Source organism: Erinaceus europaeus, chromosome X (genome assembly GCF_950295315.1).
Source record: "Erinaceus europaeus chromosome X, mEriEur2.1, whole genome shotgun sequence".
NCBI lineage: Eukaryota > Metazoa > Chordata > Mammalia > Eulipotyphla > Erinaceidae > Erinaceus > Erinaceus europaeus.
The window spans coordinates 21,557,456-21,584,860 of NC_080185.1; the positions used below are offsets into that span (position 1 = coordinate 21,557,456).

The 27,405-nt window shown below is 44.4% G+C and overlaps 1 protein-coding gene across 1 annotated transcript; it reads right to left on the bottom strand.

Annotated features, from left to right (window-relative positions):
• Nucleotides 1–579: 579 nt before the first annotated feature.
• Nucleotides 580–22,425, bottom strand: VGLL1 (vestigial like family member 1). The gene is made up of 5 exons (XM_016193149.2): nucleotides 22,286–22,425; nucleotides 16,999–17,218; nucleotides 7,357–7,779; nucleotides 5,166–5,225; nucleotides 580–1,583 (listed from the first exon to the last, which is right to left on the bottom strand). Exons 2-5 carry the CDS (start codon nucleotides 17,195–17,197, stop codon nucleotides 1,543–1,545), a joined length of 723 nt encoding a protein of 240 aa, XP_016048635.1. The 5' UTR covers nucleotides 17,198–17,218; nucleotides 22,286–22,425; the 3' UTR covers nucleotides 580–1,542.
• Between the last annotated feature and the right edge of the window lie 4,980 nt (nucleotides 22,426–27,405).

Sequence of the window (27,405 nt, forward strand, 5' to 3'; positions counted from 1 at the left end):
TGGTGCGTGCGAAAGAACTAAGTGAATACTGTGATACAAAAGAGGTGTGGCTTTATTACTGTCACCTTCTGAGCTGCTGTACACAAGAGCAAGTGGTGGTGCACCTACTTAAGCACACACATTATAGTGCCCAAGGACACGGGTTCAAGCCCCCGGTCTCTACCTCCAGCAGAAAAGCTTCAAAAGTGGTGAAGCAGGACTGCAGGTATCTGTTTCTTTCCCCCTCCCCTTTCAATTTCTGTCTCTACCCAATAAAAAAATTTTAAATTGTATAGTGGCAGAATATCTAGGTTTAAAAAAAAAAAAGAGCAAGTGGGACCAGGATATTATAGGGTGAGGACTGAACTGCTGCTGGACAATAAGTTGTCAGACAGGAAAGATGAAGAAGCTTGGAGAAATGTATCACTTTTCTGGAGCAATTTGCAAGGAAATTCTACTGCCATGTTTTCGGCCAAGCCTTGTGTTTAACTTCCAAATCATCTAAGGAAACTGTCATGGATATTCGTGTATATGTATCTGTGTGTGTGGGGGGGAGTGGGGGCAACTATTCTGTGCTGAAAAGAAAGTTAATGGTTGCCAGATGTTACAGATGTTATTTGTGGAGGACAAGTGGAAGGTTGTTGGGTGGTCCCCCAAGGACCAAGGGAACCCAGTGGGATGGCAGATGGCAGAGCCCTTGGTTCTCGGAGCAAAGATGAATAGGAACTGACATGGGAGAAGAAAGCTAGCCTACTTGGCATGGGCAGAGGGATCACTTATTTTAGATCCAATTCTAAGATCTTGTTTCCGATATGAAATGACATCATTCACCAGAGCCAACTTGAGAACGTTCTTCCTTCTCCGTCTTTTTGAGGACCCAGGGAACACTCTTCAGCCCTTTCTCTATCAGCTTCACCCACCCACCTTTCCAGTTTTCTCTCTGTAGCAGCAGTCTGATTAAAGCCAAGGATCTCTAGACTCTTCCTGTTTTTTTCTTTGTTTGTTTTGTTTTATCAATTATTTGTATTTATTGGATAAAGAGACATTGGAAAGGGCAGATACATTGTCATGGTGCTTATAAAGCCACACCTCCCCTGCAGGGGGGGACTCCGGCTTGAACCTGTATCCTGGTGCATTGTAGCATGTGTGACCGACAGGGTGCGCAATCAGCTGAAAGAGTGGAACAGGCAACCACGTGGCTGGTCTGGGCTTGGAGGACCTAGCCAGCGGAGGTGGGAGCAGGGGGAGGGGTGCTGTGACTTCTAAGTAGGAAGTCATGAACAAGTGGGTGAGGGGCCCGCATGGTCTCCAGCCCTGAGCAGCAGTTTTAGACATTTCCATATACTGTGGTGGTGGGGGGGGGGGGTGAGCTCGAAAACTTCTGCAAGAGGGAACAGGTACCAAAGAAGAGGGAAAAGAGACACTGGCTCCTGGCTCAGTGGTTCTTTCGTGGCAGGAACAGAAAAGATCAGTGACTGAGGAGGTCTCCAGAGGTGCTGGGTTCACAGTAGAGAATTAAGAGCCCGTCTGCCAACAGGGTTATCTCGTCTTCAAATGGTAAGTTCAATAGAACAGATCTTGACTGGTCTCTGGCAAGTAGCTTTCTGGAAAACAGGATAAACACAATAAGGAAGGTGACTCTGGGGTCCAACAAGCCCAAGTTTGAACCTTAGCCATGCCACTGCAGATCTGAGCCACACTTTGCCTTTCTGTTAAGTGTGGAAAATAAGAATACCTCCCAACCTGAGATCCTATAAGGATTAGGTGAAACATGCAAAGGCCAGGGCAGTGCCCACCATATATATGCTCAATAAATGCCAGCTATTACTTTGATAGAAGCAAGGATTTTACGGGGTCAGTTGGTGGAACACATAGTACTAAGCAAAAGAACCAGTGTAAGGACCCGAGTTCGAGCCCCACTCCCCACCTGCAGAAGGGATGCTTCGCAAGTACTAAAGCAAGTCTGCAGATGTCTTTCTTTCTCTCTCCTTCTCAATTTCTTTGTCTGGTTCAATAAAATGAAAAAGAAGAAGGAGGAGGAGAAGAACCGATTTTGAAACAGGAGAAACTGTCTGGCATTTACTCACTTTGGGAAGGTGACCTTTGACCTCCTTAAACCACTATTCTCCCACCTATCAATAAAGATAAAAATAGCCTGTGTATTATAGGTGACTACTGACACTGACTTGAGTCTACCGCATTGTCCCTGGTCACATACCAGATTTCTGCACCTGTGGCTCTCTTAATCTCACTATTGCAAACATCCACCATCTTCCACATAACGGATTTAAGTAGTCCAATCACTCCATTTTTTTATATAGCCAATCATCCAATGTGTCAACCTTCACAGCCTCTGGTGCCAGTTCCTCCTTTTCTTCCATTTCCTTCTTTGTACAATTCAGATACCATGACCCCCTACATTAGAGTCACTGACTTGTGGAAACTGTCAGTCCCCTTCCCTTTCTCTGTCAAACATGTGCATTTTTTTTTATCTTCACCATTTATTTTCTCTGTGTACCATGCAACTACAACAACCCTGTTGGAGAAAAAAAAAAAAATCATGCAACCTAGTTGCTTCTATTTGAAACTCATGAGAGTTCAACTGAGCCTTTAAATGAGCACTGAGGCATCCTGCTTGTGTTTGTGAACAGCTTTGCTCTCCTTCTACCCAAGGTTTCTCACTCTGCTGAGGAACTGGAGTTAGAGTTGATGGGAAAAAAAGAAGTGGAGGGTGGGGTAGATAGCATAATGGTTATGCAAAGAGACTCTTGCCTGAGGCCATGAAGTCCCAGGTTCAATCTCCCCCACCACCATAAACCAGAGTTGATCAATGCTCTGGTAAAAAATTAAAAAATAAATAAATAATAATTTTTTGAAAAAGAATGTGAAAACAGAAATAGATAGCTTTGTACTCTTCATGAGCAAGAATGCCAACTTCCTTGTATATGTGTTCTTCTCTTACTTTGGTGTGGTCAGAATACTATTACTATTACTGCTAAGGTTTTCACACCAGTTCTAGAACTATCTCCTCATCTGGGCCTGATCAAGCAATGAAGGGTGGTTTTCGTATATCTCATACCGGTGTCTCATTTATAATCATCTGTACTACACTGACAGTTTTACCATTTTCTATTCTAGATTTCTTAAATGTTTATTTAGTCCCCTTTGTTGCCCTTGTTGTTTTATTGTTGTGGTTCTTTTCTAGATTTTTAAAAATATATATTTTAAGGTTTTACTTATTCCAAAAAGAAAAATATATATATTTATTCATTAATTTGAAAGCTAGGAGGAAAGAACCAGACATCACTCTTGTACATGTTCTGCCAGGGATTGAACTCAGGACCTTATACTTGAGAGTCCAATGCCTTATCTACTGCACCACCTCCCAGACCACTATTTTATTTTTTAATGAGAGAGACAAGAGCACTGCTCAGCTTTGGCTGATGGTGGTGCTGGAGATTGAAACTGGCACCTCCAAGCCTCAGACATCAAAGTCTTTGCTTTCTCCCCAGCTCTCATTTCCAGACTTTTAATTTTTTTTTTTAGCCTTTTAAAAATATTTATATATTTATTTTCCCTTTTGTTGCCCTTGTTTTTTTATTGTTGTAGTTATTATGTTGTTATTGATGTCATCGTTGTTGGATAGGACAGAGAGAAATGGAGAGAGGAGGGGAAGACAGAGAGGAGGAGAGAAAGACAGACACCTGCAGACCTGCTTCACCACCTGTGAAGCGACTCCCCTGCAGGTGGGGAGCCGGGGGCTCGAACCCGCAGTAGATACAGCATCAGTTCTATTCCCAGCATCACATACGCCAGAGGTATGTTTTGTTGCCTCACCCACCCATATAAATAGATGTTATTTTCATTAAGTCGGTGCTCAGAGATGACATCCGTGTGTCTGTGTGTGTCTGTGTTGGGGGATATATATCATCCCCCCCTCCAACTCCACCAGACTATAAAGTGCTGAGATCAGGGACTGTGAAGGAAGTTCTTTCTTTTGTTCCTCAAAGATACACACACAGGAAGTCCCCCCGCAAAAGATTCCCTGTGTATTTGGTGGCTTACTTTACATGGTTTACGTTGGCTAATTTATATTAAAATAAAAAACCTAAGCATTGTGCAAAGCACAAGAACAGGCATAAGGATCCCAGTTCAAGGCCCTGGCTTCCCACCTGCAGGGGAGTCGCTTCACAAGTAGTCTCTGTCTCCCCATCTCTCTCCATTTCTCTCTGTCCTATCCAACAATGATGATATCAATAACAACAATAACAACTATAACAATAAAACAAGGACAACAAAAAGGAATAAATAAATATATTTTAAAAAACACCCTGGGCAGGGGTAGATAGCATAATGGTTATGCAAAGAGACTCTCATGCCTGAGGCTCCAAAGTCGCAGGTTCAATCCCCTGCACCACCATCAGCCAGAGTTGAGCAGTGCTCTGGTAAACAAACAAACAAAAAAACCCTAAGAACTTATCTATGCTATTTCACTTAATCCTCCTATGAGGTAGGCACTAGTTTTATGCTCAGTCTACGCAAGTCACCCAAGGTCTGGAGAGGTAAAGAGAGCTGTAAGAAAGGAAGCCAGGGCTGGAACCTGGGCACACATCTCCTCAGATCATTGCACCCACATTGGCCTCACTTGGAAGACTCCCTCCACCCTGCCTCAACATCATTTCACATGAGTGTGGAGCCCAGTGTCCTGGTCTCTGGCCTGAGTTGGCATCTTCCCACCTGCAGAGAGGCCTGGGCTGGCCCTAAGTTCTAGCCTGAAAACAACAGCTGGGACACAGCAATCTAATCCTCATGAATTCTTTCATTTTTCTGAGGTACCTCAGCTAAATCCACCTTGTGTGTGTCAAGGAGGGGGACAATACCACAGTAGAGTGTTTCCATCATAAATCAAGAAAACAGGTTTTCCAAAATAACTAAGTGCATCAGATGAAAAAAAAAAAAACTGTAACTCTGAAAAGACTGAGTAATAGAAACAAAGGTCCTTTCAAGCTGCTGGAAAAGATGAGAGTCATACCATAGGCTTCTCCTTGAGTTAGTTCACAGGATACAGAAGGACACACTATCAGACAGAAACAGAGACTTACTTTCATATACAAGGCTGGGGCTTCTCCTTGAGTTAGTTCACAGGATACAGAAGGACACACTATCAGACAGAAACAGAGACTTACTTTCATATACAAGGCTGGTACTGGCAGGTCCACGGTCCGGGGAGAAATATATTTTCTTATCTAGGAAAATCAAAGAAAACATGCTCAGAAACAAAATCTCTGAAGTTCTGAGTAGCAGGGACCCCTAACTGCCTGCCCTCATGGATGCTTGGTTTATCTTCTCTTATCACCTGCTACAAAAGCAGAGACCTATCTGTTGTTTGAACCCCATGGGCCTTTGCTTTTGTTTCTATTTTACAGTGTTTCAGATCAAGGGTTATTGGTTTCCTCTACAGTTCCTGGGCTATCTGTCAGTCCCCCAAAGAATACCATGGATGCCAAGGATAGGGTGAGAGCCTGAATGTGTAACAGTCGAGATTTTGATGATAAATATTACTTTTGAGAATGTGCCTGGAGCTTTCCAGTGTAAGATAATGTCCTCACCATAGTTTTGTCATGGTGTGCCTGGCATATAGTAGGTATTAAGAAAATATCTGTGGAATTAGATTTGAAGTCTAGAGTGCCATCATGTTTGGGAGGTGAGGACTTGAGCCATCTGTGTTCTAGCTGAGTGCTGAAACAAGGCTCTGTATATACAAACCCACTTAGCTTAATTTTCCCTCTGAATTCCAGCAGGAACAGATTTTTCTTAAAAGAATACATGGGTGGGGATCCTCATAAGCTTCCCAAGCATACCATTTTAATGACTTACACTTTCAAGGCACTTCTTTTCCTTTTATTTTATTTATTTATTTGCCTCCAAGGTTATCGCTGGGACTTGGTGCTGCACCAAGAATCCACTGATCTGTAGGCCTTTTCTTTTTCTCCATTTTTGTTGTTATTGTTGGATAGAAAAGACAGAAATTGAGAAAGGAGGGAAAGATAGACAGGGGAGAGAAAGACAGACACTTGCAAACCTACTTCACTGCTTATGAAGTGACCCCTCTGCAGGTGGGGAGTGTGGGTGGCTTGAACTGGGATCCCTGTGCAGCAGGTCTCTGTACTGCTTCGAACTATGTGTGCTTAATTAGCCCTATGTGCTATCACCCAGCCCCTTTCAGGGCATTTTTAATCGAACTCTGGAAAATGGTTTTCCATTTCCACTGGAATTTGTTTTCCATGCTAGGATGGAGTGCTGTGACTACCCGAGATGTGGATGTGTTAAATGGATCTTTAAATCTATTATTAGGATAAAGACTGAAATTGAATGAGAAAGGGGGAGAGAGGAAAAGAGGACACCTTCTATCCTGCTTCACCGTTCATAAAGCTTGCTCCATGCGGGTGGGGTGAACAGGGCTTTTGTGCACTATATGCTTAGCTCAGAGTAAAAGCAGCTCCTAGAGTTCCCAGGTCTTAATACAAATGCCAGAGACATATGGATTAGGGAACTCTACTAGAAAATTCATCCAGAATACTGAATGCCAGAGGATGTGGACTTGACTCTGTGAAACCAATATATATATGTCCTAATATTTCATATAAATGGAAGATCTTAGAGCAGAGAATGAGCTGCCCTCTTGGTGAAGGTATACTTCAGGACAAATCTCCATCTTTATTCAAATAAGGCAGTCTGGGCTTAGGATGCATGTTTTGGAGCTAGTAGACACTAATTAAATATGTGTTGGGTGCATATGTGAAGTGAGTGAGCCTGAATGAGTGTGAGTTTGGGGTGAGGCGTGGGATGGGGACCTGAGGACCCTGGTACAGTCACCAGCTGTGGACAGCCAAGCAGCCATAGAGCTGTCTCTACAATCACTTTGAATTTTAATGGGCAGAGCAGATGGTTGTTATAGATTGCCTTTGTTTTTCCTTGGGAACCTGGCATCATTGCAAACTGCCAAACTGTTTGGCAGATATAATTGGAACCTGTCAGTGTGTCTCAGGGCTCTGCGGTCCACAAGCAGGCTTTGGTGGCTCACAATGAAGTGAACCTAGAGGACCCCTGGGGGCTTAGTAGGGAAAATCATATCAGATTGGGGTGACTGTTCTGGGTTAAGTCCATCTGGCTGGCTATCACTATGACCTTTGAGCCCTGATACTGAATGTCAATGGCAGCTAAGGAAGATATAGGGAAGATTAAGCAGAACATTCTGTCCCTCCAAAACTTCACATCCGGAAGGACAGCAATTAGTTGTGTTACTCCATTAAGTGCCAATTCTCAACTGCTCCCAACCCAAGGCAACCCTCCAAGACTCCTGAGGCATTTCCTTACAGTGATCTGAGCTGGGAGGCAGGTTGACCAGCAATCCTGTACTTCCGGCTACCTGGGCAGAGTTGTAATTCTCCCACGAGGCAGATTCCTGAGGAAAGTTGACGTATCTGTCTTGTTGGAGGAGATTTAGAAAGGGTTCATATTTCTCCTCTGGTTGGGGCTCTAGAACTGGGGGCCCAGCAGAGAAGGCAGGAAGGTAATCAGGCTCTGGGGAACTGAAACTGTTGAAAGGAGAGAACTGCCACAGTTGGTTGGGCTGAGTGGACAGGTCCCCAGTCGGAGGCAGTGGGTACTGCACTGGAGCCATGGGATTAAACCCATCCAAGTTGTAGTTGGTGGCACCATTTGCCAAAGATGTTGTTTCTGGCTGTGGATTTGTCCACTGAGGAGAGAAACACCACTCATTTGCAGACATGTTACTATCTGGGAAAGAAAGATTAAGAAAACAATTATTTACTTATTGTCTTTAAATAACTGTCCCTTTCCTCTCTCTTGTCAGAGACTAAGCCCAAGGCTTCATGCTCTCTACCACTGAGCTATATGCCCAGTTCTACTTATCATCAAAAGAGAAGTTAGCGGTCTTTTTTCAGGTCAATCTAGTTACTTTTACTTTCCTTTTTGCATCAATTAATTTTTTTTTCCAGAGCAATGTTCAAGCTCTGGCTTATGCTGGAGATCAAACATGGGCATGAAAGGCTTTTTGCATAACCATTGTGCTGTTTCCCTAGCCCCATAGTTAATTTCTCTCTTTTTGTATAACTAAACACAGAACCAAAGAAACACTATAGCACTGTTGCTCATCCATGGTGTTGCCACATGGTGAGGGACTTAAAGCCAGGGCCTCACACACCGTAAGGTGTGCACTCTACCCACTGAGTTTTACCCATACTAAATCCTTCTAAGAAAGAGAACCAGAGCATCACTATATTCTAGGTTCTGCCACCATCTTCCCAGGCAATACGTCCTGTTTTTCAATTTTTATTTATAAAATGGGAAATATTGACAAGACCATAGGAGAAGAGGAATACAACTGCATACATTTCAAGGCAAGGACCGGTGTAAGGATCCCGGTTCAAGCCCCCGGCTCCCCACCAGCAGGGGAGTCACTTCACAGGCAGTGAAGCAGGTCTGCAGGTGTCTATCTTTCTCTCCCACTCTCTGTCTTCCCCTCCTCTCTCCATTTCTCTCTGTCCTATCCAACAACGATGACATCAACAACTATAACAACAATAAAAGAACAAGGACAACAAAAGGGAAAAATAAATAAATATATATTAAAAAATCAATTTACAATTGCACACATTTCCCACCCCCAGAGCTATCCAATCCACTCCCTTGATAGCTTTCCTATTCTTTATCCCTGTAGGAACATGGACCCAGGAAAATTATGGGGTGTAGAAGGTGGGAGGTCTGGCTTCTGTAATTGCTTCCCCCTGCTAGACATGGGCGTTGGCCCAGGCAATACTTATAGTCAACCTGTAGGTCGGCTTTCAGGCTCAGGCAAAAATTATTAAGCATGGGCCTCTTGGAACATACCTGAAATAGACTTCTTAGCTTCTTCCTATCTGAAGGCCCCTAAGTTCATCTGCTCTAGTCCTGCCTTTGGGTTTCTGTTTATTCAACTATTTGTTCTGCTTTATATCATAATGCTTTTCAGCCTCCAAGTTGCAGACACCATGATGATGCCATCCTGATTTCCCTGGGTAGACAACCTCATCAATGTGTCCTGAAGTCTTACCTCCCAAGTCTTACCTCCCCAAAGCCCTACCACCCCACTAGGGAAAGAAACAGGCTGGGGATATGGGTTGACCTGCCAATACCCATGTCCAGTGGAGAAGTAATTACAGAAACCAGACCTTCCACCTTCTGCACCTTGTAAAGAATTTGGTCCAGGGGGGCCAAGTGGTGGTGCACTTGGTTGAACAAGTGTTATAGTGTGCAAGGATCCAGGTTCAAGCCCCCAACCTCCAACTGCAGAGGGAAAGCTTTGTAAGTGGCAAAACAGTGTTTCAGGTTTCTCTCACTCTCTATCTCCCCTTCTCCTCTCAATGTTTGGCTGTCTCTGTCCAATAAATAAAGATAATAAAAAATATAAAAGTAAAAGTCCTGATACACACACACACACACACACACACACACACACACACACAAAAGACTTTTGGTCCATACTCCCCGAGGGATAAACAATAAGGAAGTTTCCAGTGGAGGGAATGGGATGTGGGACTCTGGTGGTGGGAACTGTATAGAATTATACCCCTAAAATCTTAAAGTCTTGTTAATCATTATCAAATCAGTAATTGTGGTCTGAGAGGTGGCACAGTGGAAAAATTATTGGACTCTCAAGCGTAAGGTCTTGAGTTCAATCCCTGGTAGCACATGTACTACAGTGATGTCTGGTTCTTTCTCTCCTCTTATCTTTATCATTAGTAAACAAATTAAAATCTTTAAAAAAATAAACCAGGGAGTTAGGCGTTAGCACAGCAGGCTAAGAGCACGTGACACAAAGCGCAAGGACCCGCATAAAGATCCAGTTCAAGCCCCTGGCTCCCCACCTGCAGGGGAGTCACTTCACAGTTGGTGAAGCAGGTCTGCAGGTGTCTGTCTTCTCTCCCCCTCTCTGTCTTCCCCTCCTCTCTCCATTTCTCTGTCCTAACAACGATGGCATCATCAACAACAACAACAATAACAACAACAACAACAACAATAATAATAACCACAACAACAATGACAACAAGGGCAACAAAAGGGAAAATAAGTAAATATATTTTAAAATTTTAAATAAAAAAAGAAAGAATAGTCAACCCATATCTGTGAAACTGAGAGAACCACTGCAATTTCCAACGGAGGGGAATGAGGACACAGAATTCCAATGGTGGAAAGAAACTATGTGAAATTATATACCCTATTGTCTCATAATTTTGTAAATCTGTATTAAGCCGATGACATCTGCTGTGCAACTCAGGCATCAAAGTTCGACATCCTCGAGGAAACACTCACGAAAGACATGTCTCTGATATCTGATTACTGTAAAAAATGGCGACTAATCCCTAGCACTGCAAAAAACGGTATCATCTGTTTTCCATCTACACCATGCCTTGGCCTCGCGTGAGCTTAATGTGCAGCTTGGCGATAGGAGAATCCGGCATGAAGCCCAGCCAGTCTATCTTGGCGTTACTCTCGATCGCACTCTGTCATTTCACGAACATCTCATAAAAACTGCAGCAAAGGTGGGCGCGAGCGCTTCCACACTACGATCATCATCTCTGGCATTCTGCTATTCCACTGCAGAATACTGTGCCCCAGTATAGTTCCGTAGCCCCCATGTCCACTTGGTCGATTCCAAATTATATTCCTCCATGAGGATAATTTCTGGAACCATCCGTTCCACCCCGGTTCCATGGCTGCCAGTTCTTAGCAACATCGCCCCACCAGATATTCATCAGGATGCGGCATCATCTAAGTTCATTTCCCACGTCTACGCTTGACTGGACCTGCCAATATACGCGGATATCTTCGCCCACCCTGTCCAACGCTTGACGTCTCGTCACCCAATCTGGTCCCCTACACCTACACTGAACTTCTCTGTTCCAGACTCTTGGAAACAGAGTTGGCAGTCAGCTGAGGTAAAGAACAAACACCTCATCACAGACCCCTGCAAGCGTCAACCCGGCTTTGACCTAGCACGTTATGATTGGGCCCTCCTCAATCGAACAGGCCATGGCCAGTGCGCCGCTATGTTCCATCGCTGGAGAGCCAGAGACGACCCGAACTGCCCCTGCAGCTACAGATAGACTATGACCCACGTAGTCAACGACTGCCACCTCTCCAGATTCAAAGGAGGTCTCGAAACTTTACATCAGGCTCAACCTGACGCTGTTGACTGGCTACGGAAGAAGGGCAAAAGCTGAAGAAGCCACTAAAAAAAAAAAAAGTGAGATGATGTACTCAGAGACCATCACACTGTTAAATGGCTGTAACCACAGGGAGTTCCCTGGGACATCAATAGCTTGTTATTCAACTTTCCACTTCACTCCCTTAACTATTATTTATCCCACACCTATGTGTTAACAGAGACACAATGAATACATTGGTCAAGTGCCTGGGGCCATAAAATCAGGAGTCATGGGGGTGGGATAGCAGTGAGAAGGTGTGACTCAAGCTTTGAAGAGGGAAGCACTCAGATCCCTAAAGAAAATGCAAAGATCCTGGGGGCAGAAATGCAAATGTACTTGGTGTGGCCTACAAAGGAGGAAGTGGAAGGTGGAGAGATAGCATCTATTTTGGCTGCTGAAACTACATAGGAGGTCCACCAGCACTGGGGGAGCCTCCCTGCTGGAAAGCCTCTCCCTCTCCCTCTCTGAACTTGTCTCTCTCCAGATGAAGAAGGAGTTGAAGAAAACACTCAGAGGAACAATGTAAAATAAGAACAAAGAGGCCAGGCTGAAAGGAATGAGGTCAGGTAGGAGAGGAAAACAAACAAACAAAACAAAACAAAAACCAAGAAATTCTGTGGCCCAGAGGCATAGCCATGGGTAAAATATTGGACCTTCAAGTATGAATGAGGCCCTGAGTTAGAAAGACAGCATCACAAATGCCGGCACGATGCTCTGGTTCTCTGTCCCACATTAATATAACAATCAATCTAAATAAATAAGTCTTTAAGACATGAAACTTAGGGGCTGGGCAGTGGACACACTGTAGAGAATATGTATCATAATGTAGAAGGAGTTGGCTTTGAGCCAGATCCCTACCTGCAGAGAGAAAGCCTCACAGCTCTTTCTCCCTGTCTCCCCTTTCTCTCTAGATTTCTCCCTCTATCCAGCAAATACAATATTTTTAGAAAGGAGTCTCCTCAGCAAATGTTGTTGGGAAAACTGGGTTGATACGTGCAGAAAAGTGAAACTGGACCACTACATTTCACCATACAGGAAAGTAAACTCCAGGGAGTCTGGTGGTAGCGCAGTAGGTTAAGCAACACAAGGACCAGTTCACGTCCCACTTGCAGGGGATTCGCTTCACAGTTGGTGAAGCAGGTCTGCAGGTAGGTCTATCTCTCTCTGCCCCTCTGTCTTCCCCTCCTCTCTTCATTTATCTCCGTCCTATCCAGCAACGACAACAACAATAATAACCACAACAATAAAACAACAAGGGCAAAAAAGGGAGTAAATAAATATTAAAAACAACAACAACAACAAAAGTAAACTCCAAATAGATCAAGAACTTGAATGTTCAGCCAGAAACTATCAAATACTCAGAGGGAAATATTGGCAGAACTTTTTCCATCTAAGTTTTCTAAGCATCTTCAATGATACATGTCCAGTTGTAAGGAAGACAAAACAAAAATAAACTAATGGGAGACTACATCAAATTGAAAAGCTTCTGCACAGTGGATAAAGCACTGGACTCAAGCATGGGGTCCTTAGTTCAGTACCTAGAAGCACATGTACCAGAGTGATGTCTGGTTCTTTCTCTCTCTCTCCCTCCCATCTTTCTAATCAATAATAATAATAATAAAAATTTAAGTGTCTTCACAGAAAAATAAACCACCACTTAAACAAAGAGACCCCTTACAGAATGGGAGAACATCTTTATAGGCCATATATCAGACAAAAGCTAATAATCAAAATATATAAAGAACTTTCCAAGAACACAAATGACCCTGTCCAAAACTGGGGAGAGGATATGAACAGAATATTCACCAAAGAAGAGATCTGATTACTGTTGAATGTAAAACATTAATTCCCCAATAAAGAAATAAATTTTTAAAAAAAGAGAGATCTGAAAGGTCAACAGACATATGAAAAATTCTTCAAGTCACTGTGAGAGAAATGCAAAGGTGACGAGATACCACTTTACCTCTATGAGAACATCATAAATCAGAAATGATAGCAACAAATGCTAGAGCAGTTTTGGGGACAAAGGAACCCTCCTGCACTGCTGGTAGGAATGTAAATTGGTCCAACCCTTGTGGAGAGCAGTCTGGAGATCTCTCAGAAGACAAGAAATGGACCTACCCTATGACCCTGCAGTTCTTCTCCTGGGGATATAACCTAGGGAATTAAACACACCCATTCAAAAAGATCTCTGTGTACTTATGTTCATAGCATTTTTTTTTAAACAAGAGCATTGCTCAGCTCTGGCTTATGGTGGTGTGGGGGATTGAACCTGGGACTCAGGAACCTCAAGGTATGAGGGTTTCTTTGCATAACCACTAAGCTATCTACCCCCACCCAGCACAATCCGTAATAGCCAAAGCCTGAAAGCAATCTAGGTGTCCAACAACAGATGAGTGGCTAAGAAAGTTGTGGGCCATATACACAGTGGAATACTAAGCTATTAGGAATGAGGAATTTGCCTTTTTCACCCCATTTTGGAGGGAGCTTGAAGGAATCATGCTAAGTGAGATCAGCCAGAAAGAGAAGGATGAATAAGGGATGATCTCACTCACAGACAGAAGCTGAGAAATAAGAAAAGAAGGGGAAACACAAAGCAGAACTTGGATTGGCTTTGGTGTATTACACTGAAATAAAGGACTCTGGAGGGTGATTTTCAGGTCCTGGTGCATGATGGTGGAGGAGGACCTAGGCTGGGGGTGGAAGTTTTTTGCAGAAAACTGAGAAATTTTACCCATGTAGCAACAGCTGTACTTACTGTAAACCATTAACCCCCCCAATAAATTAACTAAAATATTTTTGAATAAATGTAGAAAAAAAAAAGAAATTCAATTAAAAAATAAAAACGACAACGTCCATTTCCAAGATGTGGTTGTTTCTAAGACCTTTGAGGACTTGAGCCTGTGAAAACGGTCCTGAATTGGGGCTGCACAACGGTTCACCTGGTAGAGCACACATATTATCTGGGTTCAGGTCTCTGTCCCCACCAGCAGGGAGGAAACTTCAGGAGTGGTGAAGCAGTCTCAAGTCTCTCTTCCTCCCTCTATGTTTATCTCTGTCTCTATCAAAATAAAAAAGAAAATTAGGAGTTGGATGGTAGCGCAGTGGGTTAAGCTCAGGTGGCACAAAGTGCAAGGACCAGTGTAAGGATCCTGGTTGGAGCCCCCGGCTCCCCACCTGCAGGGAAGTCTGTTTCACAGGTGGTGAAGCAGGTCTGCAGGTGTGTGTCTTATCTTTCTCTCCCCCTTTCTGTCTTCCCCTCCTCTCTCCATTTCTCCCTATCCTAGCCAACAACGACATCAGTAACAATAACAATAATAACTACAACAATAAAACAACAAGGGCAACAAAAGGGAACAAATAAATATTTTTTAAAAACTTAAAAAAAAAAAGAAAATTAAGGAGTCGGGTGGTGGTGCACCTAGCTGAGCACATATGTTACAGTGTGCAAAGACTTGGGTTTGACACCCTGATTCCCACCTGCAGGGGAAAAGCTTTTCGGATGGTGAAGCAGCATTGCAAGTCTGTTTCTCTCTCTCTCTCTCTCCCCCCACCCTCAACTTCTGGCTGTTTTTATCCAATAAATAAACATAATTTTTAATTAAAAAAGAAAAAAGATCAATATTAAAAAGAAAATGCTCCAACTTCTTTTGAAGGTCAAAAAAGGGTGGAGAAATGAATGTGAATGCTGAAAATGAATGTAGAAGGAAGCCAGCCAGACTGGGTTTGTTATTGTACCCAATGCAGCTACAGAATGTGCTTTTTCAATCCATCTGCAAGGGGCCCAGGACTAAAAACACACCTGGGTTCAGGAAAGGCAACTGCCACCCTCACCCCCAACCCCCCACCCCCACAGGGCAGCTGGCTTCCTCCAAACCCAGATATTTTGGGGAGCGCACTTCCACCTAGTTCTCTGGAAACAACTGTGCAGGTGTAGAAGAATGCTCACTCAAAACAAAACAGCCAGTGCCCAGTGAGAGGTTGTTCCATGGGTAGAGAATGCAGGCCTGCAGCCCTGGGTTCAATTCCTAGCACCAAGTCTCATCAAACACCACTGTGGTTTGCTTTTTTAAAGACTGATTATTTATTTATTGTGTTTTATTTTAATAAACAAAGAGCAGAGCACTGCTCAGTTCTGGCTTATGCTGGTGCTGGGGACTGAACTTGAGACAGCCTCAGACATGAAAGTTTTTTGCAGAACTATTTATTATGCTGTCTCCCCAACCCACCACTGTGGTGGTTTTCCACAAAATAAAGCTCTACCGGGAGTCAGGCGGTAGGTAGCACAGTGGGTTAAGCGTAGGTGGTGCAAAGCACAAAGATCCCGGTTCAAGCCCCCAGCTCCCCACCTGTAGGGGAGTCGCTTCACAAGCGGTGAATCAGGTCTGCAGGTGTCTATCTTTCTTTCTCCCTCTCTGTCTTCCCTTCCTCTCTCTATTTCTCTCTGTCCTATCCAACAACAATGACATCAACAATAATAACTACAACAACAAGGGCAACAAAAGGGAATAAATATTTTTTTAAAATAAAGCTCTACCGTGTGTGTGTGTGTGTGTGTGTGTGTGTGTGTGTGTGTGTGTCTCCAGGCATTACCTGGGACTTCAGAGCTGGAGCAATTCCAACTACCCTCAGGAGTCTGTTTTCTTTTTTAGACAGAGAAAATACTACAGCACCTATCACTATGCATCCCTCTCGGGATGCTCCCATGTGGTTTCCTTGAACTTGACCAAATGTGTACTTAGCACCTTCCAGACTGTCCTAGCATTTTTTTAAAATTATCAACTAGTGAGTATAACAGACAGCCTCCCAGCTAGGATACCATTGTGGTGAGCAGTGGCTGTCTGGAGAGTCCCCCACTTCTACCCATCCTCCCAGGGCTGCCTCCAGCCCCTCCCCCCACCCTCCCTCCAGATTGAGCTGGGAGGTGCTTCCAGGGATAAACACTTTCTAATCCTGAGCCCATAGGCATTCCAGTTTATGCTAATAGCTGTAGGAATAACAATAATAATGGACACAACAGAGACTGGTTTGGTGGGGGGTGGTGGCATAATGGTTATGCAAAGACTTTCAGGCCCCAGGCTCAAGTCTCAGGTTCAATCCCCCAGCAGCCCTAGAAGCCAGAGCTCAGCAACAAGAGCTGAGAACACCTTTGGAATCATAATAAATCAACAGTTTGGGAATAATAACAGTCACACTCACCAATGGTAACAGTGAGTAGTTTGGGAGCACTATTAAACTGTGAACCCCAGAATTCAGTTAGTGAACTAAGTCAACTATTTTGATTCAACAACTAAACCCAGGAAAATAGCTCAACAAGTTAAAGTTAGAGCGCCAACCCCCCCACCCCCACCCCCCCGCAAGGTCCCATCCCTTGGCACCACCTATGAGCCAGAGCTGAGCTGCGCTGTGGTCTCTGGTAAAAAGAAATCGGTCATTTAACTACACCACCAAACAGTGCCCAATATAAACTCAGCTTTTAAACAAAGGGAGCCACTTCTTACTAGAGTGGGAGCCTTGTTTTTGCAGAAACACCCTTCAAAGAACCTTGTAAACATTGGAGAAAGTGGGCTTTCTTTCTAGAAGAGATTTGTTTATTTGAGAGAGATCAGAACACCACTCCTGGCATTTGTAGTCCTCCTAGGAGACAAGACCAGAGCTCTTCCACCCAGGCCAAAACTTGAGATTCACTATCCGTCTGGACAGGGAATTCCAGCCCCCTCTCTCCCTTCCTTCCTCTCCCCAAGCTCACCATTTTGCAGGATCACAGTTTCACTCGGGGTACTCTGGTTCTGGGGGATCTTGACTTTGCCCAACGCTCTCGAGAAATGCTCGTCCACCACTGTGCCGATGTCCCCTTGGAAGTAGGTGAAAATTACACAGCGGGGATTCCACTCAACCTTCCTAGGATTCTGCGTCTGGACAGTTGTATCCCCCATGTCTTCCATCATGGCTAGTGACACAGGCGACGTCTGCAAAGCACATGCAACACGTTAGCGACCCTCTGGCCCCCCTGAGGGGGGCAAACAGTTTGCTGCCTGCCTGACTAGTGGCCAGGGAACAGGACAGAGAGAGCTCTGTGAAACATAGAAGGGACCCTCTTTTACAAACAAGAATTGCCTGGCAACCAGGACTTGAAGGGCATCCGGAAATGAGAATTGGTAGGGGCATTGAGGTTAAATATCAGAGTAATCTGCCTTCTGGGGCAATGTCTATTATTTTTTCTTTTCTCTCTTAATTAGGATAGAGAAATTGAAAGGGGAGGCAGAGAGAGCGAGAAAGAGAGAGAGCAAGAGACACCTGCACAGCCGCTGCACCACCAATGAAGCTTCCTCCCCTGAGGGTAGGGAGCGGGGACTCGAACCCTGGTCTGTACACATGTTATGTGTGCAATTGCCTCCTTTTCGTCGAAAAGAATAAGCTGAGATCAACCTATTTAAGCCAAACACCAACATTCTCTCTTCCTCCTGCTCATATGACTCAATCTCCATCCTCCAAGCCTCCACTGTCGGGGCCAAGACCTCAAGGCAGACATGTTCTCAACCAAATATTTATTTCCAGAAAGGAAACAATTGAGCTGAATTGCTTTCCATTTCACCCTGGTTGAAGAGTGACATCATTGTATCCTACCTGTGAGCTCCTTGAGGGCAGAAAGTTGTCCTTTGGCGCCCAGACTCACTCAAGACACGCGGTGGCCTCTTTTGGCAAGTAGCCTGGCTCCTGGTTTCTCAACCTTTGGCCCCAAATCTCCCTGGCTCAGGGTTCCGGTCAAAGCACCTTAAATCCATTCATCCCTGTGATTATAATGAAAATGACTAGAGTTTAAAACTCTCTTTCCCCGCCCTAATCGACAGGGTCTCGGAGCCTGAGGGCCATTTCTTATTCATTTCTTTATCCCCCCCAACACCCATTGTTAATAAAACAATGGCCAAGAGATTGACGGCCATTTGTGAGGAGAAAGCACAACACAAGGAAATCAAACCAGATTAAGAGTAAGGGAGGTTACACATGTACAAATTACTACATTCTACTGTTAACTGTAAACCATTAATCCCCCCAATAAAGAAAAATAATAATAAACTTAAAAGAAAGAAAAGTAGGGGAGGTGTTTTGCCCTAAGGCTGTGTGATTTTTTTTTAGGGGATGGGCTGGCTGTGAAAGCCTCAGTGTCTCTCAGGGGTCCAGATTCCAAGCAGGAGAAATGAAGTTGTAATACCTGGTTCTGCTACAAGTGTTAATAGAGGGAGATAGGACATTGGGAAGGAATCTAGCAGAGAACTGGGGAATCTTTCTAAAAATTTCTCATTCAGAACTATCCCAGTCCCAGACATAATTGAATTATGCTGTCCATGGAAACCTTCAGAAAAAAAAAAAAGATTTATGTTAGGTTCAAGGAGATAGTGTAATGGCCCTTTCAAAAGATTCATTTTGCAAGAGATATGTAAGTTGAGAGAGAAGGAAGGAGAGAGAGAGAGAGAGAGAGGCCAGAGCAGAGCAGCACTCTGTCATATGCAACGCTGGGGAGCAAACTCAGGACCACATACTTAAGAGTCCAGAGCTTTACTACTGTACCATCTCCCAGGCTGCCACAGAAGCCTTTGACTGAGCACATTAATTTGCTACCCCAAGGTCCACAACCAGGCCCCAAGTGAAAGAATGAGTCTGCCCTAGTCTTATTTCAAAAATCATGAGCAACTACTTTCTTAGAAAGTCTGGTACCATGTGACTGACCCAGCAACCCCTCTGGCAGGTACAATGAACATAAAGAAAGGATAAAAAAAAAAAAAGACACTCAGATGTGAATGTTCAGAGCAGCTTTATTTACAATGACCCCAAAGTGGAAGAAATTCAGAATGTTTATCATCAGGCTAATAAACATACCAGCAGTGATGTTTTCTTGATATTCCTCAAGGCAAAGGAACAAACCACTAGGCACAACAGCCCTCATATAGCCCAGACCCAGCCATCTCTAATAAGAAAGATCAGAAGGGAAGAAGGGCAAACGCTAGAAGAAGAAGGGTGTGTGTGTGTGTGTATGCTTGTGCTGACCTGGTAAGTCATGACAGCAACAGCATGCCTCTACCTGGGGAGATAGCATAATAGTTCAGCAAAAAGACTTTCATGCCTGAGGCTCTGAGGTCCTAGGAAAGCCAAAGCTGAGAGGTGTTCTAGCTATAAATAAATAAACAAACTTCCCATATCTTGCAGAGGGTGAAAGAGACACGTGGACATTTCTCTTTGTTTCACTGCAGGCAAGAGATTCCTCAGTGAAAAATTTGCACGTTAAGAATCAGAAACTCCGTTATAAACTCATGATTTCTGTGGGGACAGCCTTCCTTCTAAAGCAACAGCTGCCAGAATGACCTACTGTGTGCATTTACTGATGTTTTCCCTAGTCAACCCTCCAGGTAGATAGAATTATCACTACCATTAAATATATATATATATATATATATATATATATATATATCACCACCATTATATATATATACATATACATATATATATATATGTAATGGTAGTGTTATATATCAAATGGCTTTATTATAAAGAATGTTGATTTACAAGACTTGTTACAGGGGTGTAGTTCCACATCTCCCCAAGGCATGTAATAGCACACCACTCCCAGCACACTGGGTCCCCAGCTTTCCTCTTTGCTTCCCCCCTTGATAAATCTTTGGACAGACCATAGCTTATTAATGTTTCACCATGCACTTTCCCTTGCTTTGTTTCTCAAGTCCCACCTAGCAGTGAGCTCATGCGCTATTCATCTTCCTTCTGCCTTACTTAACATGCTCTCCTCCAGTTCCATATACATTGTAGCAAAAGAGAAAATGCATTACTATACCTCTCTCTCTGTCTCTCTTCCTTTCTTATCCCGAACACTGCTTAGCTCTGGTTTATGGTGGTGCTGAGGATTGGAAGTGGGACCTTTGGTGCCTCAGGCATAAATTTTTTTTTTGCATAACCATTCTACTATCTCCACAGTACAAAATGCCCACTTCCTTCCTTCTTCTTCTTCCTCCTCCTCCTCTTCCTCTTTTATTCATTCCCTTTTGTTGCCCTTGTTGGTTTTTATTGTTGTAGTTATTATTGTTGTTTTTATTGATGTCGTCATTGTTGGATAGGACAGAGAGAAAATGGAGAGAGGAGGGAAAGACAGAGGAGGGAGAGAAAAGCAGACAGCTGCAAACCTGCTTCACCACTTGTGAAGCGACCCCTCTGCAGGTGGGGAGCCGGGGGCTCGAACCCGGATCCTTACGCTGATCCTTGAGTCTTCTTCTTCCACCACTTCTACTACTACTCCTTCCTCCTCCTCCTCCTCCTCCACTTCTTCTTCTTCTTCTTCTTCTTCTTCTTCTTCTTCTTCTTCTTCTTCTTCTTCTTCTTCTTCTTCTTCTTTTCTCCTTCTCCTCCTCCTCCTCCTTCTTCTCCTTCTTCGTGATTCAATAATTACCAACAAGATTGTGAAGTTTTTTCCCCTGCAGGTGGGGACCAGGGTCTTGAACACTGTAATGTAAGTGCTTAACCAGGTGCATCATCACCTGGCCCCAAGACAAACCATTTTCTATTGATAAATGAGCTAATGATGCCTTTGAGAAAGTGAGATAGACCTGCCAGGCCACACCACTTGGATTTGAACTCAAGACTCCTTGGACGCAATCTCCGTTCTTTCTCCACTTTCCCTTACTGTCTTATTGGCGGGACTCATAATCTTTTCCCGTTCTCAGGCGACTCCTCTCTCAAATGGGTCGGCTAGCACTCTTATTTCTAGGGAACCCTTTGGCTTCCCTCTGGGACTCTTGCCAGAACACTTGTATACTCCCTAAGGGCTTCTGGAAGCCTCCATCTTCACAGGCTGCATAGCCTACTTCCAAGCACCACCAGCACCCCAACTCTGGCTTGACCAAGCTAAAACAGAGATGTTCGTCAAGTCTCTTTGGCTTCCAGGACCCTGGGGCATGCTCCTCAACCCTTGGGGAGAGAGAGACCAGAGACCTTAGGGCAAAGCCAAGTACACCAGAAGATAGACCTAAGCCTGAGGCGAAGTCCTAACCCCATCCCCTCTCAGAGCTCAGAGCTTGAGCAACTGGGGGTCCTGCCTAAACCCCTCTAGCCTCCCCCCAGTACGTGCACACACATTCCAAAGCCAAGCCTGGGGTGACAGCAAAGGCTCAAGCCACCCCCACAGCAAGTCTGGGCCGCGCCTCCGTCCGGAGTTATCTACATTTGAGTGGGAAACATTCATAGCCTGGGGCCCCGAGGAGGCGCTCAGCTGGTAAAGAGCAGGACATTCACTCCTGGGGCTTAGAGTTGGAGCTTGGAAGCGCTGTTCTGGTGTCAAGGCTCTCCCCTCCGCCCCGCCCCCGTACACATCCCCAAACCCCCTCCAGTGAAGAAATACTCTCTCCAGTAGTTCTCTTTGCAAGGCCAAGTCAAGATACTAAGGAAACCTTCGACAACTGGTGCGGGCGGGGGGGGGGGGGCGTTAATCCTTTGCAAAATCTCAAGTGCAGTTTCCGGGAAACCTAAAGATTTAGTCCCCAGGGAGCCCTTTGTGAATTGGAGGTGGTGTGGTGTGGGGGTGGGGGTCTGGTTTAGGCAAAAGAGAGGTGGGAGGGCCGGGTCTGCAAAGGTAGAACTGAAGGCACGCCGCGGTGGGGGGCAGGGGGGGGGCAGCTTCTGCTCTCGGAGTTTCCCAAGGGAACCCAGTGCCAGCCTCAGGTCTGCAACCCCTGAGGGCTGAGGGCGCCAGCAGGCTTAACCGCGCCTCTGCGGGGCGCTACCCAGACCCGGGGAGGGGGCGGAGAGTGCAAGCGGCTGTCACCTAAGGCTGGGAAGGAAACACCCCAAGGGGCCAGCTTGAGTGTGGCAGAACAGAGTTGGGATGTCCACCCCACTTCCTTCGCAGCTGAGGCTCCAGCCCTCTACCCCCTCCACCTACCAACCCCCCCTTTCACACACCACACACACACACACACACACACACACACACACACACACACACACCCTAGACCCACACCTCCAGATTCTCCTACCTTCGTTGGTGACCATCAACTGAGACCAAGTCAGAGCTGATGGCTGGGGAGAGGCCCCTTTTGCTGATCAGAGGGGCCTGTCCCACTTGGGGAAGTGGCTGCAGGCTTACAGAAGCGGGGGCTGCAGAGCTGGTACCCTCCCTAGCTATTTTCTGCCCCTCTAACTGGGACTCTCCACAGCGTTTCCTGCTAGCTATCTATTAAGAATGCAGAAAATGCACTCCAACAAGTCCATCGGGTTGGGCACCTGCAGGAATGAGGAAAATAGGTCTCTCTCTCCCTCTCTCTCTTTTCTTTTTTTGATTTCTTTCTTTTTCACATTCATAAGAAAAGCTCTTAGCAATGTTGTGTCTTAAAGGAGGAGACCAATTGTTTCCCCAGAAACGACACAGTCAATGACATCTGAAATAGACTATGAGGCTGGGGACCAAAATGATGTTACAATCAGCCCTGGGAGGAGAGAAAGAGAGAGAGATTCTCCCTATCACTCCATGGGAAAAGGAGACCAGCCCAGGCCTCCAGAGCTCTAGGCCTAGCTCAGATCACCCAAACTGGAGCCTTAGCTGAATCTGCATTGTGGGGTGTGGAGTGTGGGGTGAGAATTCTAGCTGGAGCTCGGAGCTTTGGAACCTGGTGGGGGGTGGGGGGCTCATCCACATTTTGAAAAATCTTCACTGTTTCTTGAGAACACCACCAACCCCTACCCCCACCCCAGCTATCATTTGCCCCTTTCTTTCTTCAGTTAAAGAAAGATCTATTCAGCATTTATTAAGTGTCAGGTGCTGCTGTGATAGCTTGGTTCTTCAGCGGACAAGACAGGCCAAATGCCCACCTGCAGATACGCTGTGCTTCACGCGAGCCAGTCCTTGGGGACATCACACATCCAGTGGCAGAGCGTGGCCAGGGAGACCAGGAGGTGGTACAGACTGAGGCAAGTGTGCTTTACAAACCTGCAGCCCAAGTTCCCATCCTTTGTACTGGATCTGGTGCCTCTCATGAAGCGAATACACCTTTTAAAAAAATTATTTATAAAATGGAAATATTGACAAGACTACAGGATAAGTAGGGTACATTTCCACACAATGCCCATCCACAGAGCTCCATGTCCAATCCCCTCCCCTGATAGTTTATTCTTTATCCCTCTGGGAGTATGGTGAGATGCAGAAGGTGGAAGGTCTGGCTTCTGTAATTGCTTCTCCACTGAACATGGTTATTGGCAGGTTCATCCATACTCACAGCCCATCTCTCTTTCCCTAGGGGGGTAGGGAGCTGCGGAGGTGGGGCTCCAGGACACACTGGGGAGGTCTTCTGTCCAGGGAAGTCAGGATGGCATCATGGTTGCATCTGGAACCTGGTGGCTGAAAAAGAGTTAAGATATAAAGCAGAGCAAATTGTTGACTAATCATGAACCTAAAGGCAAGAATATTGCAAATGAAGATTTGAGGTCTCCATTTTGGAAAAAGCTAGTTGGTCTGTTTTAGGTATATTCTACAGGGCCCATGACTTTACATGGGCCCATGACTAACATCTAATATGCAGGTGGAACCAGATTATTGTCTGGGGAGATGTTGCCATAGTTGGAAAAAGGGCTATAGAGCTGGATCAGAGAAGAGAGTAGCTCCCAAATATGGGGAAAGTATGTAAATATTGTTAACTGTAAACCCCATCAAATGGATCTGGGGCCCATATTCAGCACAGGGACCTATGTAACTCTAGCAAATATACCTTTTAAAAACATTTTAGTAACTCCCAGAAGGGGGAAAATGTTAGGGGAAGATGACTAGAGGGCTCTGAAACCCAATTCTACCAGGCCCCAGAAAAAGAAGAGAGAGAAAAAGGACATTCAGAAGTAGTAATGGGTGTAGGTGCAACTTAGAAAGGAAGAGAAGGCAAGAGCACAGAAATAATGGGCAAAAATATAGATAGATAGATAGATAGATAGATAGATAGTTGTAGAGATAATAGTCAACCCATATCTGTGACTTTAGGAGAACCACTGCAGTTTCCAGTGCAGGGAATGGGGACAACGGAATGATGGGAATTGTACCCCTGTTATCTTTTAATTTTTAAAGATTTATTCGTTCATGAAGAAGATAGGAGAGAGAGAATGAACCAGACACTGGGGGGTTGGGCTGTGACACACCTCGTTAAATGTACTTAGTACGAAGCACAAGGATCCCAGTTCAAGTCCCCAGCTTCCGACCTGCACAGGGGTAACCTCACAAGTGGTGAAGCAGATCTGTGGGTGTCTTTCTCTCCCCCTCTCTATCGTCCCCCCCCCCTCTTAATTTCTCTCTGTCATATCCAATAAAATGGAGAGGAAAAAAATAATGAAACTGGCAGCCAGAAGCAGTGGATTTATAGTGCAGGCACTGAGCCCCAGCAATAACCCTGAAGACAAAAAAAAAAAAAAAAAAAAAGAAAGAAAGAAAGAACCAGACATCACTCTGGTACATTTGCTACTAAGGATTAAACTCAAGACCTCATGCTTAAGAGTCCAGTGCTTTATCCACTGCACCACCTCATAGACCACAGATTTTAGATCCATTAATTTTATTTTATCTTATTTTATTATTGGATAGAGACAGAAAAATTGAGAGGGGGAGATAGAGAGGGAGAGGGACAGAGAGATACTTGAAGCCCTGCTCTGTGACTCAGGAAGTTTTCCTTCTGCATGTGGAGACTGGGGGCTTGAACCTGAGTCCTAGGGCACTGTAATGTGAGCGCTTAGCCAAGTGCGCCATTGCCTGGCCCTTATCTTGTAATTTTGTACATCAGTATTAAGTCATGAGTAAAAAATATCACTGAAAATGTTAAAATTGAATATATATATACATATATATATATATATATATATTAGTGATTTTATTTTAGAGAGAGAGAGAGAGAGACTGAAGGGAAGGTAGATAGACAATAGCAATGCTCAGCTCTGGCTTATGGTGGTGCTGGAGATCAAATCCGAGACCCCAGGCATGAAAATCCTTTACAGAACCATTACACTATCTTCCCAGCTAAACAAATACATCTTTTTGAATAAGGATTTTATTGATTGATTGATTAATGAGAGAAAGAAGGAAGCAGACATCATTCTGGTACATGCTATGCCAAGGATGGGACTTGGGACCTCATGCTTGAGAGTCCAACACTTTACTCACCTCACCACCTCCTAGACCACACAAATACATCTTTTTTGTTTTTAAAATTTTTTTTTTGAACCAGAGCACTGCTCAGCTCTGGTTTATGGTAGTGCTGAGGACTGAACCTGGGACTTTGGATCCTCCGGCATGAAAGTCTTTTTACATAACCATTATGCTATCTCCCCCATCCACATCTTTTTTTCTTTTCTTTCGTTCTTTCTCTCTTTCTTTCTTCTTCTTCTTCTTCTTTTTTTTTTTTAGTGATTTAATAATGATTGACAACACTATAGGATCAGAAGGGTACAATTCCTCACAATTCCCACCACCAGACTTCTGTATTCCATCCCCTCCATTGGAAGATTCCCTATTCTTTTTTTTTTTTTTTTTTTTAACTTGACCACAACACTGCTTGGTTCAGGCTTATGATGGTGCTGGGAATTGAACCTGTGACCTCAGAGCCACAGGCTTGAAAGGCTTTTGCAGAACCATTATTCGGTCTCCCTCATTCACATCTTTTTTTTTTTATTATTATTAGTGATTTAATAGTGATTGTCAACATTGTAGGATCAGAGGAGTATAATTCCACACAATTCTCACCACCAGACTTCTGTATCCCATCCCCTCCATTGGAAGATTCCTTATTCTTTTTTTCTTTTTCTTTTTCTAGACCAGAGCACTGCTCAATTCAGGTTTATAGTGCTGGGAATTCAACCTGGGACCTCAGAGCCTTGGGCTTGAAAGGCTTTTGCATAACCATTATGCTGTCCCTGCAGCCCAGATTCCCTATTCTTTATCCATCTGAGAGTATGGACCAACCTTCTTTTTTAAATTATATTTTCATATTTATTTATTTATTTTCCCTTTTGTTGCTTGTTGTTTTATTGTTGTTGTAGTTATTGTTGTTATTGATGTCATCGTTGTTAGATAAGACAGAGAGAAATGGAGAGAGGAGGGGAAGACAGAGAGGGGGAGAGAAAGATAGACACTTGCAGACCTGCTTCACAGCCTGTGAAGCGACTCCCCTGCAGGAGGCCGGGGGGCTCGAACCAGGATGTTTATGCCGGTCTTTGCGGTTTGTGCCACGTGCACTTTAACATGCTGGGCTACCACCAGGCTCCCCCAAAATTCTTTATGGGGTGCAGAAGGTGGAAAGTTTGGCTTCAGTAATTGTTTTTCTGCTGAACATGGACGTTGACAGGTCAATCCATACCCCCACACAGAATCTTTTAAAACAGGAATTAAGGGAGTCGGAGTCCGGAGGTAGCACAGCGGGTTAAGCACTAGTGGTGCAAAGCGCGAGGATCCCGGTTCGAGCCCCGGCTCCCCACCTGTAGGGGAGTCCCTTCACAGGCGGTGAAGCAGGTCTGCAGGTGTCTATCTTTCTTTACCCCTCTCTGTCTTCCCCTCCTCTCTCCATTTCTCTCTGTCCTATCCAACAACGATGACATCAACAATAATAACTACAACAACAATAAAAACAACAAAGGCAACAAAAAGGAAATAAATAAATAAATAAATGTTTTTTAAAAACAGGAATTAAGCTGGGAAGGGACTTCGTACATCATCAGAGGAATGCTAATTAAAATTACATTGAGATTCTAACTTAAAACCTGTGAGAATGGCCTTCATCAACAAAACAGGAAACGACAGGTGGTGGATAGGGTGTGGAAAGAGAACTCTGTCACACTGCTGGCGGGAATGCAAACTTGCAGCCATTATGGAGATGCCTTCTGGTCCAGGAATACTGTCCCTAGGCATTTACCCAAAGGATACGGAAACATTCATTTGAGGGGACATATGCACCCCTGTGTTCATAGCTGCATTGTTTCCAACAGCAAATATATGGAAGCAACCAAAATGCCCATCAACTGATGACTAGATAAATAAATTATGTGACAGATACTCAATGGAGTATTATTCAGCAATAAAAAGGTGATATTGTGTCCTTTGGGACAAAGTAGATGGGACTGGAGCCATTAAGCC